The sequence below is a fragment of the Podarcis erhardii genome, assembly GCF_964252035.2.
Source record: "Podarcis erhardii genome assembly, chromosome: Z".
Lineage (NCBI taxonomy): Eukaryota > Metazoa > Chordata > Lepidosauria > Squamata > Lacertidae > Podarcis > Podarcis erhardii.
The window spans coordinates 51,251,641-51,267,589 of NC_138504.1; the positions used below are offsets into that span (position 1 = coordinate 51,251,641).

Genomic DNA, 15,949 nt, shown 5'->3' on the forward strand with positions numbered 1-15,949 from the left:
TTCCCAAGGGGGTGCCCCATAATGCTGTGGGGCAGGAGGAAAGGAGGGGGTTGTGAGTTCCCAAGGGGGTGCCCCCCATAATGCTGTGGGGCAGGAGAAAAGGAGGGGGTTGTGAGTTCCCAAGGGGGTGCCCCCCATAATGCTGTGGGGCAGGAGGAAAGGAGGAAAGGAGGGGGTTGTGAGTTAAAACAGGAAATCTGTGGGGCAGGAGGGTCGCGCCCCCCATAATGCTGTGGGGCAGGAGGAGGAAAGGAGGGGGACCTGAGTTTCCAGGGTGGCATCCCCACAGGAAATCTGTGGGGCAGCAGAAGGAGGGGGTTGTGAGTTCCCAAGGGGGTGCCCCCCATAATGCTGTGGGGCAGGAGAAAAGGAGGGGGTTGTGAGTTCCCAAGGGGGTGCCCCCCATAATGCTGTGGGGCAGGAGAGGAGGAAATGAGGGGGTTGTGAGTTAAAACGGGAAATCTGTGGGGCAGGAGGAGGAAAGGAGGGGGACCTGAGTTCCCAGGGTGGCGTCCCCACAGGAAATCTGTGGGGCAGGAGAAGGAAAGTAGGGGGTTGTGAGTTCCCACGGGAAATCTGTGGGGCAGCAGAAGGAGGGGGTTGTGAGTTCCCAAGTGGGTGCCCCCCATAATGCTGTGGGGCAGGAGGAGGAAAGGAGGGGGTTGTGAGTTCCCAAGGGGGTGCCCCCATAATGCTGTGGGGCAGGAGGAGGAAAGGAGGGGGTTGTGAGTTCCCAAGGGGGTGCCCCCCATAATGCTGTGGGGCAGGAGGAGGAAAGGAGGGGGTTGTGAGTTCCCAAGGTGGTGCCCCCCATAATGCTGTGGGGCAGGAGGAAGAAAGGAGGGGGTGGGAGTACCGAAGGGGGCGCCCCCCATAATGGTGTGGGGAAGGAGAGGAGGGAAGGAAAGGAGGGGGCCGTGGCCCCCAGCGGGGCGTCCCCACGGGGAATCTGTGGGGCAGGAGGAGGAAATTAGGGGGCTGTGAGTATCTGTGGGGCAAGAGGAGGAAATGAGGGGGCTGAGTACCCGAGCTGGCGCCCCCCATAATGCTGTGGGGCAGGAGGAAGAAATGAGGGGGTTGTCGGCCCCCGTGCGGCTGCTGCCTCCTTCTGCTGCCCCACAGATTTCCTGCCTCCTTCTGCTGCCCCACAGATTTCCCGTGGGAACGCACAACCCCCTACTTTCCTTCTCCTGCCCCACAGATTTCCTGTGGGGACGCCACCCTGGGAACTCAGGTCCCCTGAGGTAATGGGCCCCCCGATTTGGGTGGGGGGTGCCCCGATTGGTGCTCCCGGACCCTGGCCATGTTCGGGGCACCCTATAGGATATGGGTCCCCCCTGACCCCCAACGAACACCCTATAGGAGAACAGTCCCCTGAATCCCTCAGAGCACCCTATAGGATAAGGATCCCCTGACCCCCAAGGAACATCCTATAGGATAAGGGTCCCCCCAACTCCCTCAGGGGACCCTATAGGATGACGGTGCCCCCCAACTCCCTCAGGGGACCCTATAGGGTGACAGTCCCCCCAAACCCCTTGGAGCACCCTATAGGATGGCAGTCCCCCCAAACCTCTTGGAGCACCCTATAGGAGAATGGTGCCCCCCAACTCCCTTGGAGCACCCTATAGGATAAGGGCTTTCCCTGATTCCCGGGACCCCCTTATAGGGTCTCTCCCTGACCCCCAACCCCGGCCCCCAACCCTGACCCCCAACCCTGACCCCCAAAGAACACCCTATATGAGAACAATCCCCCGAATCCCTCAGAGCACCCTATAGGATAAGGATCCCCTGACCCCCAACCCTGACCCCCAACCCCGACCCCCAACCCTGACCCCCAACCCCAACCCCTGACCAACCCTGACCCTCAACCCCGACCCCCGACCAACCCTGACCCCCAAACCCAACCCCCAACCCCCAACCCTGACCCCCAGCCCTGACCCCCAACTGACCAACCCTGACCCCCAACCCCCAACCCTGACCCCCAACCCCGACCCCCGACCCCCAACCCCAGCCAACCCTGACCCCCAACCCTGACCCCCCAGCTGACCTTGGGCCTGGCCCCCCGGGGGATCTGCTGCAGGGCCAAGGCGAAGCCGGCCATGGGTTCGAGGAGCCCTGCCCCCCAACCCCGACCAACCCCGACCCCCAACTCCCAACCCCGACCCCCGTGACCAACCCTGACCCCCAACCCCAACCCCCCAGCTGACCTTCTTGGGCCTGGCCCCCCGGGGGATCTGCTGCAGGGCCAAGGCGAAGCCGGCCATGGGTTCGAGGAGCCCTGCCCCCCAACCCCGACCAACCCCGACCCCCAACTCCCAACCCCGACCCCCAACCCCGACCAACCCTGACCCCCAACCCCGACCCCCAACCCCAACCAACCCTGACCCCCAAGCCCGACCCCCCAGCTGACCTTCTTGGGCCTGGCCCCCCGGGGGATCTGCTGCAGGGCCAAGGCGAAGCCGGCCATGGGTTCGAGGAGCCCTGCCCCCCAACCCCGAACCCCGACCCCCAACTCCCGACCCCCAACCCCGTGACCAACCCTGACCCCCAACCCCGACCCCCCAGCTGACCTTCTTGGGCCTGGCCCCCCGGGGGATCTGCTGCAGGGCCAAGGCAAAGCCGGCCATGGGTTCGAGGAGCCCTGCCCCCCAACCCCGACCAACCCCGACCCCCAACTCCCAACCCCGACCCCCAACCCCGACCAACCCTGACCCCCAACTCCCAACCCCTAACCCCGACCAACCCTGACCCCCAACCCCAACCCCCCAGCTGACCTTCTTGGGCCTGGCCCCCCGGGGGATCTGCTGCAGGGCCAAGGCGAAGCCGGCCATGGGTTCGAGGAGCCCTGCCCCCCAACCCCCAACTCCCAACCCCGACCCCCAACCCCAACCAACCCTCACCCCCAACCTCAACCCCCCAGCTGACCTTCTTGGGCCTGGCCCCCCGGGGATCTGCTGCAGGGCCAAGGCGAAGCCGGCCATGGGTTCGAGGAGCCCTGCCCCCCAACCCCGACCCCCAACTCCCAACCCCGACCCCCAACCCCGACCAACCCTTACCCCCAACCCCGACCCCCGTGACCAACCCTGACCCCCAACCCCGACCCCCCAGCTGACCTTCTTGGGCCTGGCCCCCCGGGGGATCTGCTGCAGGGCCAAGGCGAAGCCGGCCATGGGTTCGAGGAGCCCTGCCCCCCAACCCCGACCAACCCCGACCCCCAACTCCCAACCCCGACCCCCAACCCCGACCAACCCTGACCCCCCAGCTGACCTTCTTGGGCCTGGCCCCCCGGGGGATCTGCTGCAGGGCCAAGGCGAAGCCGGCCATGGGTTCGAGGAGCCCATCTTTCCCCTCCTGCCAGAGGAGGATCTTGCCGTCCGTCGAGGCGCTGAGGAGGCGGGGCTGTTTGTCGCCCGGGAGCCAGGTCACCTGATTGGGGGGGGGAAAGGGCGGGCGGCCATCTTTGATTTCCCATTTAAAAAATTAAACCCAAAAATTAAACTAAAATTAAACCCAAAAATTAAACTAAAATTAAACCCAAAAATTAAACTAAAATTAAACCCAAAAATTAAACTAAAATTAAACCCAAAAATTAAACAAAAATTAAACCCAAAAATTAAACTAAAATTAAACTAAAAAAAAACCAACTATAAGTTTAGTTTAATTTTTTAGTTTCATTAAAAATTAAAATTAAAACAAAATTAAACTAAAATTAAGCCAGGTCACCTGATGTGGGGGGGGGGAGGGCGGGCGGCCATCTTTGATTTCCCATTTAAAAAATTAAACCCAAAAATTAAACTAAAATTAAACCCAAAAATTAAACTAAAATTAAACTAAAAAAAATAAAACTATAATTTTAGTTTAATTTTTTAGTTTCATTAAAAATTAAAATTAAAACAAAATTAAACTAAAATTAAGCCAGGTCACCTGATGTGGGGGGGGGGGAAGGGCGGGCGGCCATCTTTGATTTCCCATTTAAAAAAATTAAACCAAAAAATTAAACTAAAAAAATTAAAACTATAATTTTAGTTTCATTTTTTAGTTTCATTAAAAATTAGACTAAAATTAAAACAAAATTAAACTAAAATTAAACTAAAAAAAAATAAAACTATGATTTTGGTTTAATTTTTTAGTTTCATTAAAAATTCAACTAAAATTAAAACAAAATTAAAGTAAAATTAAGCCAAAAACAAACTATAATTTTGGTTTACTTTTTTGGTTTCATTAAAAATTAAACTAAAATTAAAACAAAATTAAACTAAAATTAAACCAAGAAAACCAAACTATAATTTTGGTTTAATTTTTTAGTTTAATTAAAAATTAGACTAAAATTAAAACAAAATTAAAGTTAAGCCAAAAAAATAAAACTATCATTTTGGTTTAATTTTTTAGTTTCATTAAAAATTAAACTAAAATTAAAACAAAATTAAACTAAAATTAAGCCAAAAAAATAAAACTATCATTTTGGTTTCATTTTTTAGTTTCATTAAAAATTAAACTAAAATTAAAACAAAATTAAAGTAAAATTAAGCCAAAAACAAACAAACTATAATTTTGGTTTAATTTTTTAGTTTCATTAAAAACTAAACTAAAATTAAAACAAAATTAAAACAAAATTAAACTAAAAAAAATTAAAACTCTAATTTTGGTTTCATTTTTTAGTTTCATTAAAAATTAAACTAAAATTAAAACAAAATTAAAGTAAAATTAAACCAAAACAACCAAACTATAATTTTAAAAATTAAACTAAATTTAGTTTAAAAATTAAACTAAAATTAAACTAAGATTAAAACAAAATTAAACTAAAACTAAACTAAAAAGTTAAAACTATAATTTTGGTTTAATCTTTTAGTTTAATTAAAAATTAAACTAAAATGAAACCCAAAAATTAAACTAAAATTAAACTAAAAAATTAAACTAAAATCCTTCACTGGGTCACATGACAGGAACACAGAAAGGGACACGCCCTTCCCTGGATCACACGACAGGAAGTCAGAAAGGAACACATCCTATGCTGGGTCACATGACAGGAAGTCAGAAAGGGACACATCCTTCACCGGATCACATGACAGGAAGTCAGAAAGGGACATGCCCTTCGCTGGATCACATGACCAGGCCACAAAGGGACACATCCTTCCCTGGATCACATGACCGGAAGACCATGGGACACGCCCTTCCCCAGGTCACACGACAGGAAGCATCACATGACAGGAAGTCAGAAAGGGACACTTCCTATGCTGGGTCACATGACAGGAAGTAAGGAAGGAACACTTCCTTCCCCGGCTCACACAACAGGAAGTCAGAACGGGACCCGTTCACATAACAGGAAGTCAGAAAGGGACACTTCCTATGCTGGGTCACATGACAGGAAGTAAGGAAGGAACACTTCCTTCCCCGGCTCACACAACAGGAAGTCAGAACGGGACCCGCCCTCCCCCGGGTCACCTGACCCCTTTTCCGGGGGGGGCGGCCCTACCTGGTACACAGGGTCCGTGTGCGAGTCGTCACACATGAATCACATGACTGCAAGTAAAAGGGACACGCCCTTCCCTGGGTCACCTGACAGGAAGTCAGAAAGGGACACATCCTTCCCTGGGTCACATGACAGGAAGTCAGAAAGGGACACATCCTATGCTGGATCACATGACTGGGACATATCCTTAGCTGAATCACATGACCAGACCAGAAAGGGACACATCCTATGCTGGGTCACGTGACCGGAAGACAGAAAGGGGCACATCCTAGGCAGGGTCACATGACCAGGAAACATCCCTAGATCACATGACCGGGAGACAACGGGACACGCCCTTCCCTGGGTCACAAGACAGGAAGTCAGAAAGGGACACATCCTTCACTGGATCACATGACCGGGACACATCCTTCCCTAGATCACATGACCGGACCAGAAACAGACACTTCCTATGCTGGCTCACATGACAGGAAGTCAGAAAGGAACATGCCCTTCCCTGTATCTCATGACAGGAAGTCAACAGGACACGCCCTTCCCTGTGGCACATAATCTGGAAAAATCCTTCCCTGGATCACATGACAGGAAGACAGAAAGGGGCACATCCTTCCCTGGATCACATGACCAGACCAGAAAGGGACACATGACCGGAAGACAACGAGACACGCCCTTCCCCGGGTCACATGACCAGCAAACACCCCTAGATCACATGACAGGAAGTCAGAAAGGGACACTTCCTTCCCTGGCTCACATGACAGGAAGACAGCAAGGGACACGCCCTCCCCAGGACACATGACCGGAAGACAACGGGACACGCCCTTCCCCGGGTCACATGACCAGCAAACATCCCTGCATCACACAACAGGAAGTCAGAAAGGGACACTTCCTTCCCTGGCTCACATGACAGGAAGTCAGCAAGGGACATGCCCTTCCCTGGATCACATGACTGAGACAAATCCTTCCCTGGATCACATGACCGGAAGACAGGAAGGGACACACCCTTCCATGGGTCACATGACCGGGAAGCTTCCTGAGCAGGGTCACATGACAGGAAGTCAGGAAGGGACACATGACAGGAAGTCAGAAAGGGGCACATCCTATGCCAGGTCACATGACCGGTACAAAGCCTTCCCTGGATCACATGACCAGACAAAAAGGGACACATCCTTCCCCGGATCACATGACCAGAAGACAAAAAGAGACACATCCTATGCCAGGTCACATGACTGGGACACATCCTTCTCTGGGTCACATGACTGGGGGGAAATCCTTCCCTGGATCACATGACCGGGAGACAGAAAGGGACATGCCCTTCCCTGGATCACATGACCAGACCACAAAGGGACACATGACCGGAAGATGAGACACACCCTTCCCTGGGTCACATGACCACTAAACGTCCCTAGATCACATGACAGGAAGTCAGAAAGGGACACTTCCTTCCCTGGCTCCCATGACAGGAAGACAGCAAGGGACACGCCCTTCCCTGGGTCACATGACCAAAACACCAAGGGACACGCCCTTCCCTGAGTCACGTGACCAGCAAACATCCCTGGATCACATGACTGGAAGTCAAGGACAGGCCCTTCCCCGTAACCGGGACAGAAAGGGACACTTCCTGTGCTAGGTCACACGACAGGAAGTCGGAACGGGACCCGCCCTCCCCGGGTCACCTGACCCTTTTCTACATACCTGGTACACGGGGTCCGTGTGCGAGTCGTCCGTCATGCCGCTCCTCCAGATCAGTGGGTCTTCCGGCCGGCCGGTGTCCCACACCAAGACTTCCCCACTGAACAGCCCCACTGCAAGGGAGAGAGAGGCGCCTGATTGGCCGAGGGGATGCAAGGCCCACCCCTTCCTCCCGCTGGAGCCAATCGGGTTGGGGAAGGCGGGGACGAGACGCAGGATTGGCCAAGGGAAGGAAGACCCGCCCCTTCCTTCCAGACCTAGACTTCCCCACTGAACAGCCCCACTGCGAGGGGGGGAGAGAGACGCCTGATTGGCCGAGGGGACTCAAGACCCGCCCCTTCCTCCCGCTGGAGCCAATCGGGTTGGGGAAGGCGGGGATGAGATGCCGAATTGGCCAAGGGAAGGAAGACCCGCCCCTTCCTTCCAGACCTAGACTTCCCCACTGAACAGCCCCACTGCAAGGGAGAGAGGCGCCCGATTGGCCGAGGGGACGCAAGGCCCGTCCCTTCCTCCCGCTGGAGCCAATCAGGTTCGGGGAAGGCAGGGACGAGACACCGGATTGGCCGATGGGATGGAAGACCCGCCCCTTCCTTCCAGCCCTAGACTTCCCCACTGAACAGCCCCACGGCGAGAGGAAGAGAAGCGTCCGATTGGCCAAGAGAGGGAAGACCCGCCCCTTCCTCCCGCTGGAGATGATCGGGTTGGGGAGAGGTGGATTGGCCGAGGGATGGAAGACCCGCCCCTTCCTCCCGCCGGCCCCACACCAGGACTTCCCCACTGAACAGCCCCACTGCGAGGGAGAGAGACGCCTGATTGGCCGATGGGACGCAAGGCCCGCCCCTTCCTCCCGCTGGTGCCAATCGGGTTGGGGAAGGCAGAGACGAGACACCGGATTGGCCGATGGGATGGAAGACCCACCCCTTCCTTCCAGACCTAGACTTCCCCACTGAACAGCCCCACTGCGAGGGAGAGAGGCGCCCGATTGGCCGAGGGAGGGGAGACCCGCCCCTTCCTCCCGCTGGAGCCAATTGGGTTGAGGAGAGAGGAAGGATTGGCCGAGGGACACAAGACCCGCCCCTTCCTCCCGCTGGCCCCACACCAGGACTTCCCCACTGAACAGCCCCACTGCGAGGGAGAGAGACGCCTGATTGGCCGATGGGACGCAAGGCCCGCCCCTTCCTCCCGCTGGTGCCAATCGGGTTGGGGAAGGCAGAGACGAGACACCGGATTGGCCGATGGGATGGAAGACCCACCCCTTCCTTCCAGACCTAGACTTCCCCACTGAACAGCCCCACTGCGAGGGAGAGAGACGCCTGATTGGCCGACGAGACACAAGACCCGCCCCTTCCTCCCGCTGCAGTCAATCGGGTTGGGGAGAGAGACGCCGGATTGGCCGAGGGATGGAAGACCCACCCCTTCCTCCCACTTGCTGAACAGCCCCACTGCGAGAGAGGCGCCCGATTGGCCGACAAGACGCAAGACCCGCCCCTTCCTCCCGCTGCAGCCAATCGGGGTTGGGGAATGCAGGGACGAGACGCCGGATTGGCCGATGGGGTGGAAGACCCGCCCCCCACATCCCCCAGCATCTCCCCACTGAACAGCCCCACGGCGAGAGGAAGAGGCGCCCGATTGGCCGAGGGAGGCGAGGAAGAGGGTCCTGCCCACAACGGAGGGTCCCGCCCCACAACCACCAAGGGGGGCGGGCCTACCGGCGATGACGGACGGGCGTCTGGGGTGGAAGGCCAGCCCCATAGCGGCGCCGGGGGCGTCGAGGACGAGATCGGGGCGCTGGGGGTCGGGGGCCCGCCGGTCGAGGTTCCAGGCGCAGACGTAGGATTTGTCGGTGCCCCAGTCGCCGTCGTCCAATCTGGGGGAGAGAGAGGGGGGAGAGGAAGTAGGTGGGGGAGGAGGAAGAGGAAGAGGAAGTGGGGAGGGGGGAAGAGGGGAGGGGGAGGGAGGGGGAGGGGAGGGGAAGGGGAGGGGAGGGGGGAGGAAGTGGGGAGGGGGAGTAGGAAGTGGGGAGGGGAATGGGGAGGGACAAGGAAGCAGAGGGGCGAGGAAGTGGGGAGGGGAGGGGGAAATTGGGAGGGGGAGGAGGAAGCGGAGAGGAAGAAGTTGGGAGGGGGAAGAGGAAGTGGGAAGGGGGAAGAGGGAGGGGAGGGGGAGGGGAGGGAGGGGGAGATGAGGAAGTGGGGAGGGGAGGGGAAGAGGGAGGGGGACAAGGAAGTGGGGAGGGGAAATGGGGAGGGGGGAGAGGAAGTGGGGAGGGGGAAATGGGGAGGGGGAGTAGGAAGTGGGAAGGGGAATGGGGAGGGACAAGGAAGCAGAGGGGTGAGGAAGTGGGGAGGGGAGGGGAAAATGGGGAGGGGGAGGAAGAAGCGGAGAGGAAGAAGTGGGGAGGGGGAAGAGGAAGGGCGAGGGGAAGAGGAGGCAGGGAGGGGGAAGCGGGGAGGAGGGACAAGGAAGCAGGGGAAAGAGTAAGTGAGGAGGGGAAGAGGGAAGCGGGGATGAGGAAGCAAGGGGGGAACAAGGAAGTAGGGCAGGGGAAGATGGGGAGGGGGATGAGGAAGCGGGGAGGGGGGAGAGGAAGTGGGGAGGGAGAAGAGGGAGGGGAGGAGGAAGTGGGGAGGGGGGACAAGGAAGCAGGGAAGGGGAGAGGGGAGTGGGGATGAGGAAGCAGGGAGGGGGAGGAGGAAATGGAGGGGAGGAGGAAGCAGGGAGGGGGAGGGGAAGTGAGGAGGGGAGGGGGATGAGGAAGTGGGGAGGGGGAAGTGGGAAGGGAGAAGAGAAAGCGGGGAGGGGAAATGGGGAGGGACAAGGAAGCAGAGGGGTGAGGAAAGAGGGGAAGAGGAAGCGGGGAGGAGGAAGAGGAAGCAGGGAAGGGGAGGGGGAAATGGGGAGGCGGGATGAGGAAGTGGGGAGGGGCAAGGAAGCAGGGATGAGGAAGCGGGGATGAGGGAGGGGGACGCCGATGAGGAAGCAGGGAGGGCGAAGCGAGGAGAAGAGGAAGCGGGGAGGGGAAATGGGGAGGGACAAGGAAGCAGAGGAGTGAGGAAGCGGGGAGGGGAGGGGAAGGAGGAAGCGGGAAGGGGGTGACGATGAAGAAGTGGGGAGGGGGTACAAGGAAGCGGGGAAGGGGAGGGGGAAGAGGAAGCCGGGAGGGGGAGGGGAAATGGGGAGGCGGGATGAGGAAGTGGGGAGGGGACGACGAGGAAGTGGGGAGGAGGAAGAGGGAGGGGAGGAGGAGGCAGGGAGGGAGAGGGGAAGTGGGGAGGGGGTACAAGGAAGCGGGGAAGGGGAGGGGGAAGAGGGGAAGAGGAAGCCGGGAGGGGGAGGGGAAATGGGGAGGTGGGATGAGGAAGTGGGGAGGGGGTACAAGGAAGCGGGGAAGGGGAGGGGGAAGAGGAAGCCGGAAGGGGGAGGGGAAATGGGGAGGCGGGATGAGGAAGTGGGGAGGGGACGACGAGGAAGTGGGGAGGAGGAAGAGGGAGGGGAGGAGGAAGCAGGGAGGGAGAGGGGAAGTGGGGAGGGGGTACAAGGAAGCGGGGAAGGGGAGGGGGAAGAGGGGAAGAGGAAGCCGGGAGGGGGAGGGGAAATGGGGAGGTGGGATGAGGAAGTGGGGAGGGGGTACAAGGAAGCGGGGAAGGGGAGGGGGAAGAGGAAGCCGGAAGGGGGAGGGGAAATGGGGAGGCGGGATGAGGAAGTGGGGAGGGGACGACGAGGAAGTGGGGAGGAGGAAGAGGGAGGGGAGGAGGAAGCAGGCAGGGAGAGGGGAAGTGGGGAGGGGGTACAAGGAAGCGGGGAAGGGGAGGGGAAGAGGAAGCCGGGAGGGGGAGGGGAAATGGGGAGGCGGGATGAGGAAGTGGGGAGGGGGTACAAGGAAGCGGGGAAGGGGAGGGGGAAGAGGGGAAGAGGAAGCCGGGAAGGGGAGGGGAAATGCAGAGGCGGGATGAGGAAGTGGGGAGGGGGTACAAAAAAGCGGGGAAGGGGAGGGGGAAGAGGGGAAGAGGAAGCCGGGAGAGGGGAGGGGAAATGGGGAGGTGGGATGAGGAAGTGGGGAGGGGACGACGAGGAAGTAGGGAGGAGGAAGAGGGAGGGGAAGAGAAAGCAGGGAGGGAGAGGGGAAGTGGGGAGGCGGGATGAGGAAGTGGGGAGGGGGAACCAGGAAGCGGGGAAGGGGAGGGGGAAGAGGGAGCCAGGAGGGGGAGGGGAAATGGGGAGGCGGGATGAGGAAGTGGGGAGGGGGTACAAGGAAGCGGGGAAGGGGAGGGGGAAGAGGGGAAGAGGAAGCAGGGAGGGAGAGAGGAAGTGGGGAGGCGGGATGAGGAAGTGGGGAGGGGGAACCAGGAAGCGGGGAAGGGGAGGGGGAAGAGGGAGCCAGGAGGGGGAGGGGAAATGGGGAGGCGGGATGAGGAAGTGGGGAGGGGTACAAGGAAGCGGGGAAGGGGAAGGGAAGAGGGGAAGAGGAAGCCGGGAGAGGGGAGGGGAAATGGGGAGGCGGGATGAGGAAGTGGGGAGGGGACGACGAAGTGGGGAGGAGGAAGAGGGAGGGGAAGAGGAAGCAGGGAGTGGGAGAGGAAGTGGGGAAGCGGGATGAGGAAGTGGGGAGGGGGTACAAGGAAGCGGGGAAGGGGAGGGGGAAGAGGGGAAGAGGAAGCCGGGAGAGGGGAGAGGAAGTGGGGAAGCGGGATGAGGAAGTGGGGAGGGGGTACAAGGAAGCGGGGAAGGGAGGGGGAAGAGGGGAAGAGGAAGCCGGGAGGGGGAGGGGAAATGGGGAGGCGGGATGAGGAAGTGGGGAGGGGACGACGAGGAAGTGGGGAGGAGGAAGAGGGAGGGGAGGAGGAAGGAGGAAGCGGGACGAAGAAGTGGGGTGAAATACCTCTGAGAGAAATAAATTTGAGGGGAATCTATTCGGGGAAAATACATTTGGGGGGAATATATTCGGGGCAATTTTTCAGGGGAGAATATCTATGGGGGGGAATATATATGGGGGGAAATATTCAGGGGGAAATATCTCCGGTGGAAAATATATTCGGGGGGAAGTATATTCAGGGGAAAGATATATGGGGCAAAAGATCCCCAGGGGGAATATATTCGGGGGGAAACATATTCGGGGGGAAATATATTCGGGGGGAAGTATATTCGGGGTGAAACATATTCGGGGGGGAAGTATATTCAGGGGAAAGATATATGGGGCAAAAGATCCCCAGGGGGAATATATTCGGGGGGAAATATCTCCGGGGGAAATATATTCGGGGGGAAATATATTCGGGGTGAAACATATTCGGGGGGAAATATATATGGGGAGGAAATATCTCCAGGGGGAATCTATTTGGGGTGAAATATGTCTGGGGAGAAAATTATTGAGGGAAAATATCTCTGGGGGGAAATATTCGGGGAGAATATATTTGGGGTGAAATATCTCTGGGGAGAAAAATCTTCGGGGGAAATATATATGGGGCAAAATATCTCTAGGGAAAAATATTCGGGGGGGAAATATATTCGGGGAAATATATTCGGGGGGAAGTATATTCGGGGTGAAACATATTCGGGGGGAAGTATATATGGGGAGGAAATATCTCCAGGGGAATCTATTCGGGGTGAAATATGTCTGGGGAGAAAATTATTGAGGGAAAATATCTCTGGGGGGAAATATTCGGGGAGAATATATTTGGGGTGAAATATCTCTGGGGAGAAAAATCTTCGGGGGAAAATATATATGGGGCAAAGTATCTCTAGGGAAAAATATTCGGGGGGAAAATATATTCGGGGAAATATATTCGGGGGAAGTATATTCGGGGTGAAACATATTCGGGGGGAAGTATATTCAGGGGAAAGATATATGGGGCAAAAGATCCCCAGGGGGAATATATTCGGGGGGAAATATCTCCGGGGGAAATATATTCGGGGGGGGAAATGGGGTGAAACATATTCGGGGGGAAATATATATGGGGAGGAAATATCTCCAGGGGGAATCTATTCGGGGTGAAATATGTCTGGGGAGAAAATTATTGAGGGAAAATATCTCTGGGGGGAAATATTCGGGGAGAATATATTTGGGGTGAAATATCTCTGGGGAGAAAAATCTTCGGGGGAAATATATATGGGGCAAAGTATCTCTAGGGAAAAATATTCGGGGGGAAAATATATTCGGGGAAATATATTCGGGGGGAAGTATATTCGGGGTGAAACATATTCGGGGGGAAGTATATTCAGGGGAAAGATATATGGGGCAAAAGATCCCCAGGGGGAATATATTCGGGGGGAAATATCTCCGGGGGAAATATATTCGGGGGGGAAATATATTCGGGGTGAAACATATTCGGGGGGAAATATATATGGGGAGGAAATATCTCCAGGGGGAATCTATTCGGGGTGAAATATGTCTGGGGAGAAAATTATTGAGGGAAAATATCTCTGGGGGGAAATATTCGGGGAGAATATATTTGGGGTGAAATATCTCTGGGGAGAAAAATCTTCGGGGGAAATATATATGGGGCAAAATATCTCTAGGGAAAAATATTTGGGGGAAAATATATTCGGGGAAATATATTCGGGGGGAAGTATATTCGGGGTGAAACATATTCGGGGGGAAGTATATTCAGGGGAAAGATATATGGGGCAAAAGATCCCCAGGGGGAATATATTTGGGGGGAAATATCTCCGGGGGAAATATATTCGGGGGGAAATATATTCGGGGTGAAACATATTCGGGGGGAAATATATATGGGGAGAAAAATCTTCGGGGGAAATATCTCCAGGGGGAATCTATTCGGGGTGAAATATGTCTGGGGAGAAAATTATTGAGGGAAAATATCTCTGGGGGGAAATATTCGGGGAGAATATATTTGGGGTGAAATATCTCTGGGGAGAAAAATCTTTGGGGGAAATATCTCCGGGGGAATATATTCGGGGTGAAATATCTTTGGGGTGAACTATATTCGGAGAAAATATATATGGGGCAAAATATCTCTAGGGAAAAATATTCGGGGGGGATATATTCGGGGAAAATATATATGGGGCAAAATATCTCTAGGGAAAAATATATGGGGGGAATATCTATAGGGTGAGATCTCTTCGGAGGGAATTTGGGGGCGGAATCTTTTCGGGGGGATTTTTCAGGGGGGATTTTTGGGGGAGAAGATCTATGGGGGAAGATCTGGGGGGGAGATCTATGGGGAGAAGATCTATGGGGGAATATATATGGGGAGAAGATCTATGGGGAGGGGATCTATGGGTAAAGATCTATGGAGGGAAGATCTATGGGGAGGAGATCTACGAGGAAAGATCTATGGAGGGAAGATCTATGGGGGGAAGATCTATGGGGGAAGATCTATGGGGGAAGAACTCTGGGGGGAAGATCTATGGGGAGAAGATCTATGGGGGAAGATCTATGGGGGAAGATCTATGGAGAGAGGATCTATGGGGGAAGATCTATGGGGAGAAGATCTCTGGGGAGAAGATCTCTGGGGGGAAGATTGCTGGGGGAAGATCTATGGGGAGAAGATCTATGGGGGAAGAATTCTGGGGGAGATCTCTGGGGAGAAGAACTCTGGGGGAAGATCTATGGGGAGAAGATATATGGGGGGAAGAACTCTGGGGGGAAGATCTATGGGGAGAAGGTCTATGGGGGAAGATCTATGGAGAGAAGATCTCTGGGGGAAGATCTCTGGGGGAAGATCTCTGGGGAGAAGATCTATGGGGGAAGAACTCTGGGGGAAGATCTCTGGGGAGAAGATATATGGGGGAAGAACTCTGGGGGGAAGATCTATGGAGAGAAGGTCTATGGGGGAAGATCTATGGAGAGAAGATCTCTGGGGAAAGATCTCTGGGGGAAGATCTCTGGGGGAAGATCTCTGGGGAGAAGATCTATGGGGGGAAGAACTCTGGGGGAAGATCTCTGGGGAGAAGATATATGGGGGGAAGAACTCTGGGGGGAAGATCTTATGGGGAGAAGGTCTATGGGGGAAGATCTATGGAGAGAAGATCTATGGAGAGAGGATCTCTGGGGGAAGATCTATGGGGAGAAGATCTCTGGGGAGAAGATCTCTGGGGGGAAGATTGCTGGGGGAAGAATTCTGGGGGAGATCTCTGGGGAGAAGAACTCTGGGGGAAGATCTATGGGGAGAAGATATATGGGGGGAAGAACTCTGGGGGGGAAGATCTATGGGGAGAAGGTCTATGGGGGAAGATCTCTGGGGGAAGATCTCTGGGGAGAAGATCTATGGGGGAAGAACTCTGGGGGAAGATCTCTGGGGAGAAGATCTATGGGGGGAAGAACTCTGGGGGGAAGATCTATGGGGAGAAGGTCTATGGAAGGTCTATGGGGGAAGATCTATGGAGAGAAGATCTCTGGGGAAAGATCCCTGGGGGAAGATCTCTGGGGGAAGATCTCTGGGGAGAAGATCTCTGGGGGGAAGAACTCTGGGGGAAGATCTCTGGGGAGAAGATATATGGGGGGAAGAACTCTGGGGGGGAGATCTATGGGGAGAAGGTCTATGGGGGAAGATCTATGGAGAGAAGATCTCTGGGGAAGATCTCTGGGGGAAGATCTCTGGGGAGAAGATCTATGGGGGGAAGAACTCTGGGGGAAGATCTCTGGGGAGAAGATCTATGGGGGGAAGAACTCTGGGGGGAAGATCTATGGGGAGAAGGTCTATGGGGGAAGATCTATGGAGGGAAGATCTCTGGGGAAAGATCTCTGGGGGAAGATCTCTGGGGGAAGATCTCTGGGGAGAAGATCTATGGGGGGAAGAACTCTGGGGGAAGATCTCTGGGGAGAAGATCTATGGGGGG

At 55.2% G+C, this 15,949-nt stretch overlaps 1 protein-coding gene across 1 annotated transcript in view; it reads right to left on the reverse strand.

Annotated features, from left to right (window-relative positions):
- DYNC2I2 (dynein 2 intermediate chain 2) overlaps positions 1-15,949 on the reverse strand; it is a 44,502-nt gene that overhangs the window by 16,260 nt on the left and 12,293 nt on the right. The window contains exons 4-6 of the mRNA XM_081846686.1: positions 8,863-9,020; positions 7,157-7,266; positions 3,268-3,426 (exon numbers count right to left, since the gene is read on the reverse strand). Coding sequence (XP_081702812.1) covers positions 3,268-3,426; positions 7,157-7,266; positions 8,863-9,020 — 427 coding nt within the window. The remainder of the gene's footprint in view (positions 1-3,267; positions 3,427-7,156; positions 7,267-8,862; positions 9,021-15,949) is intronic.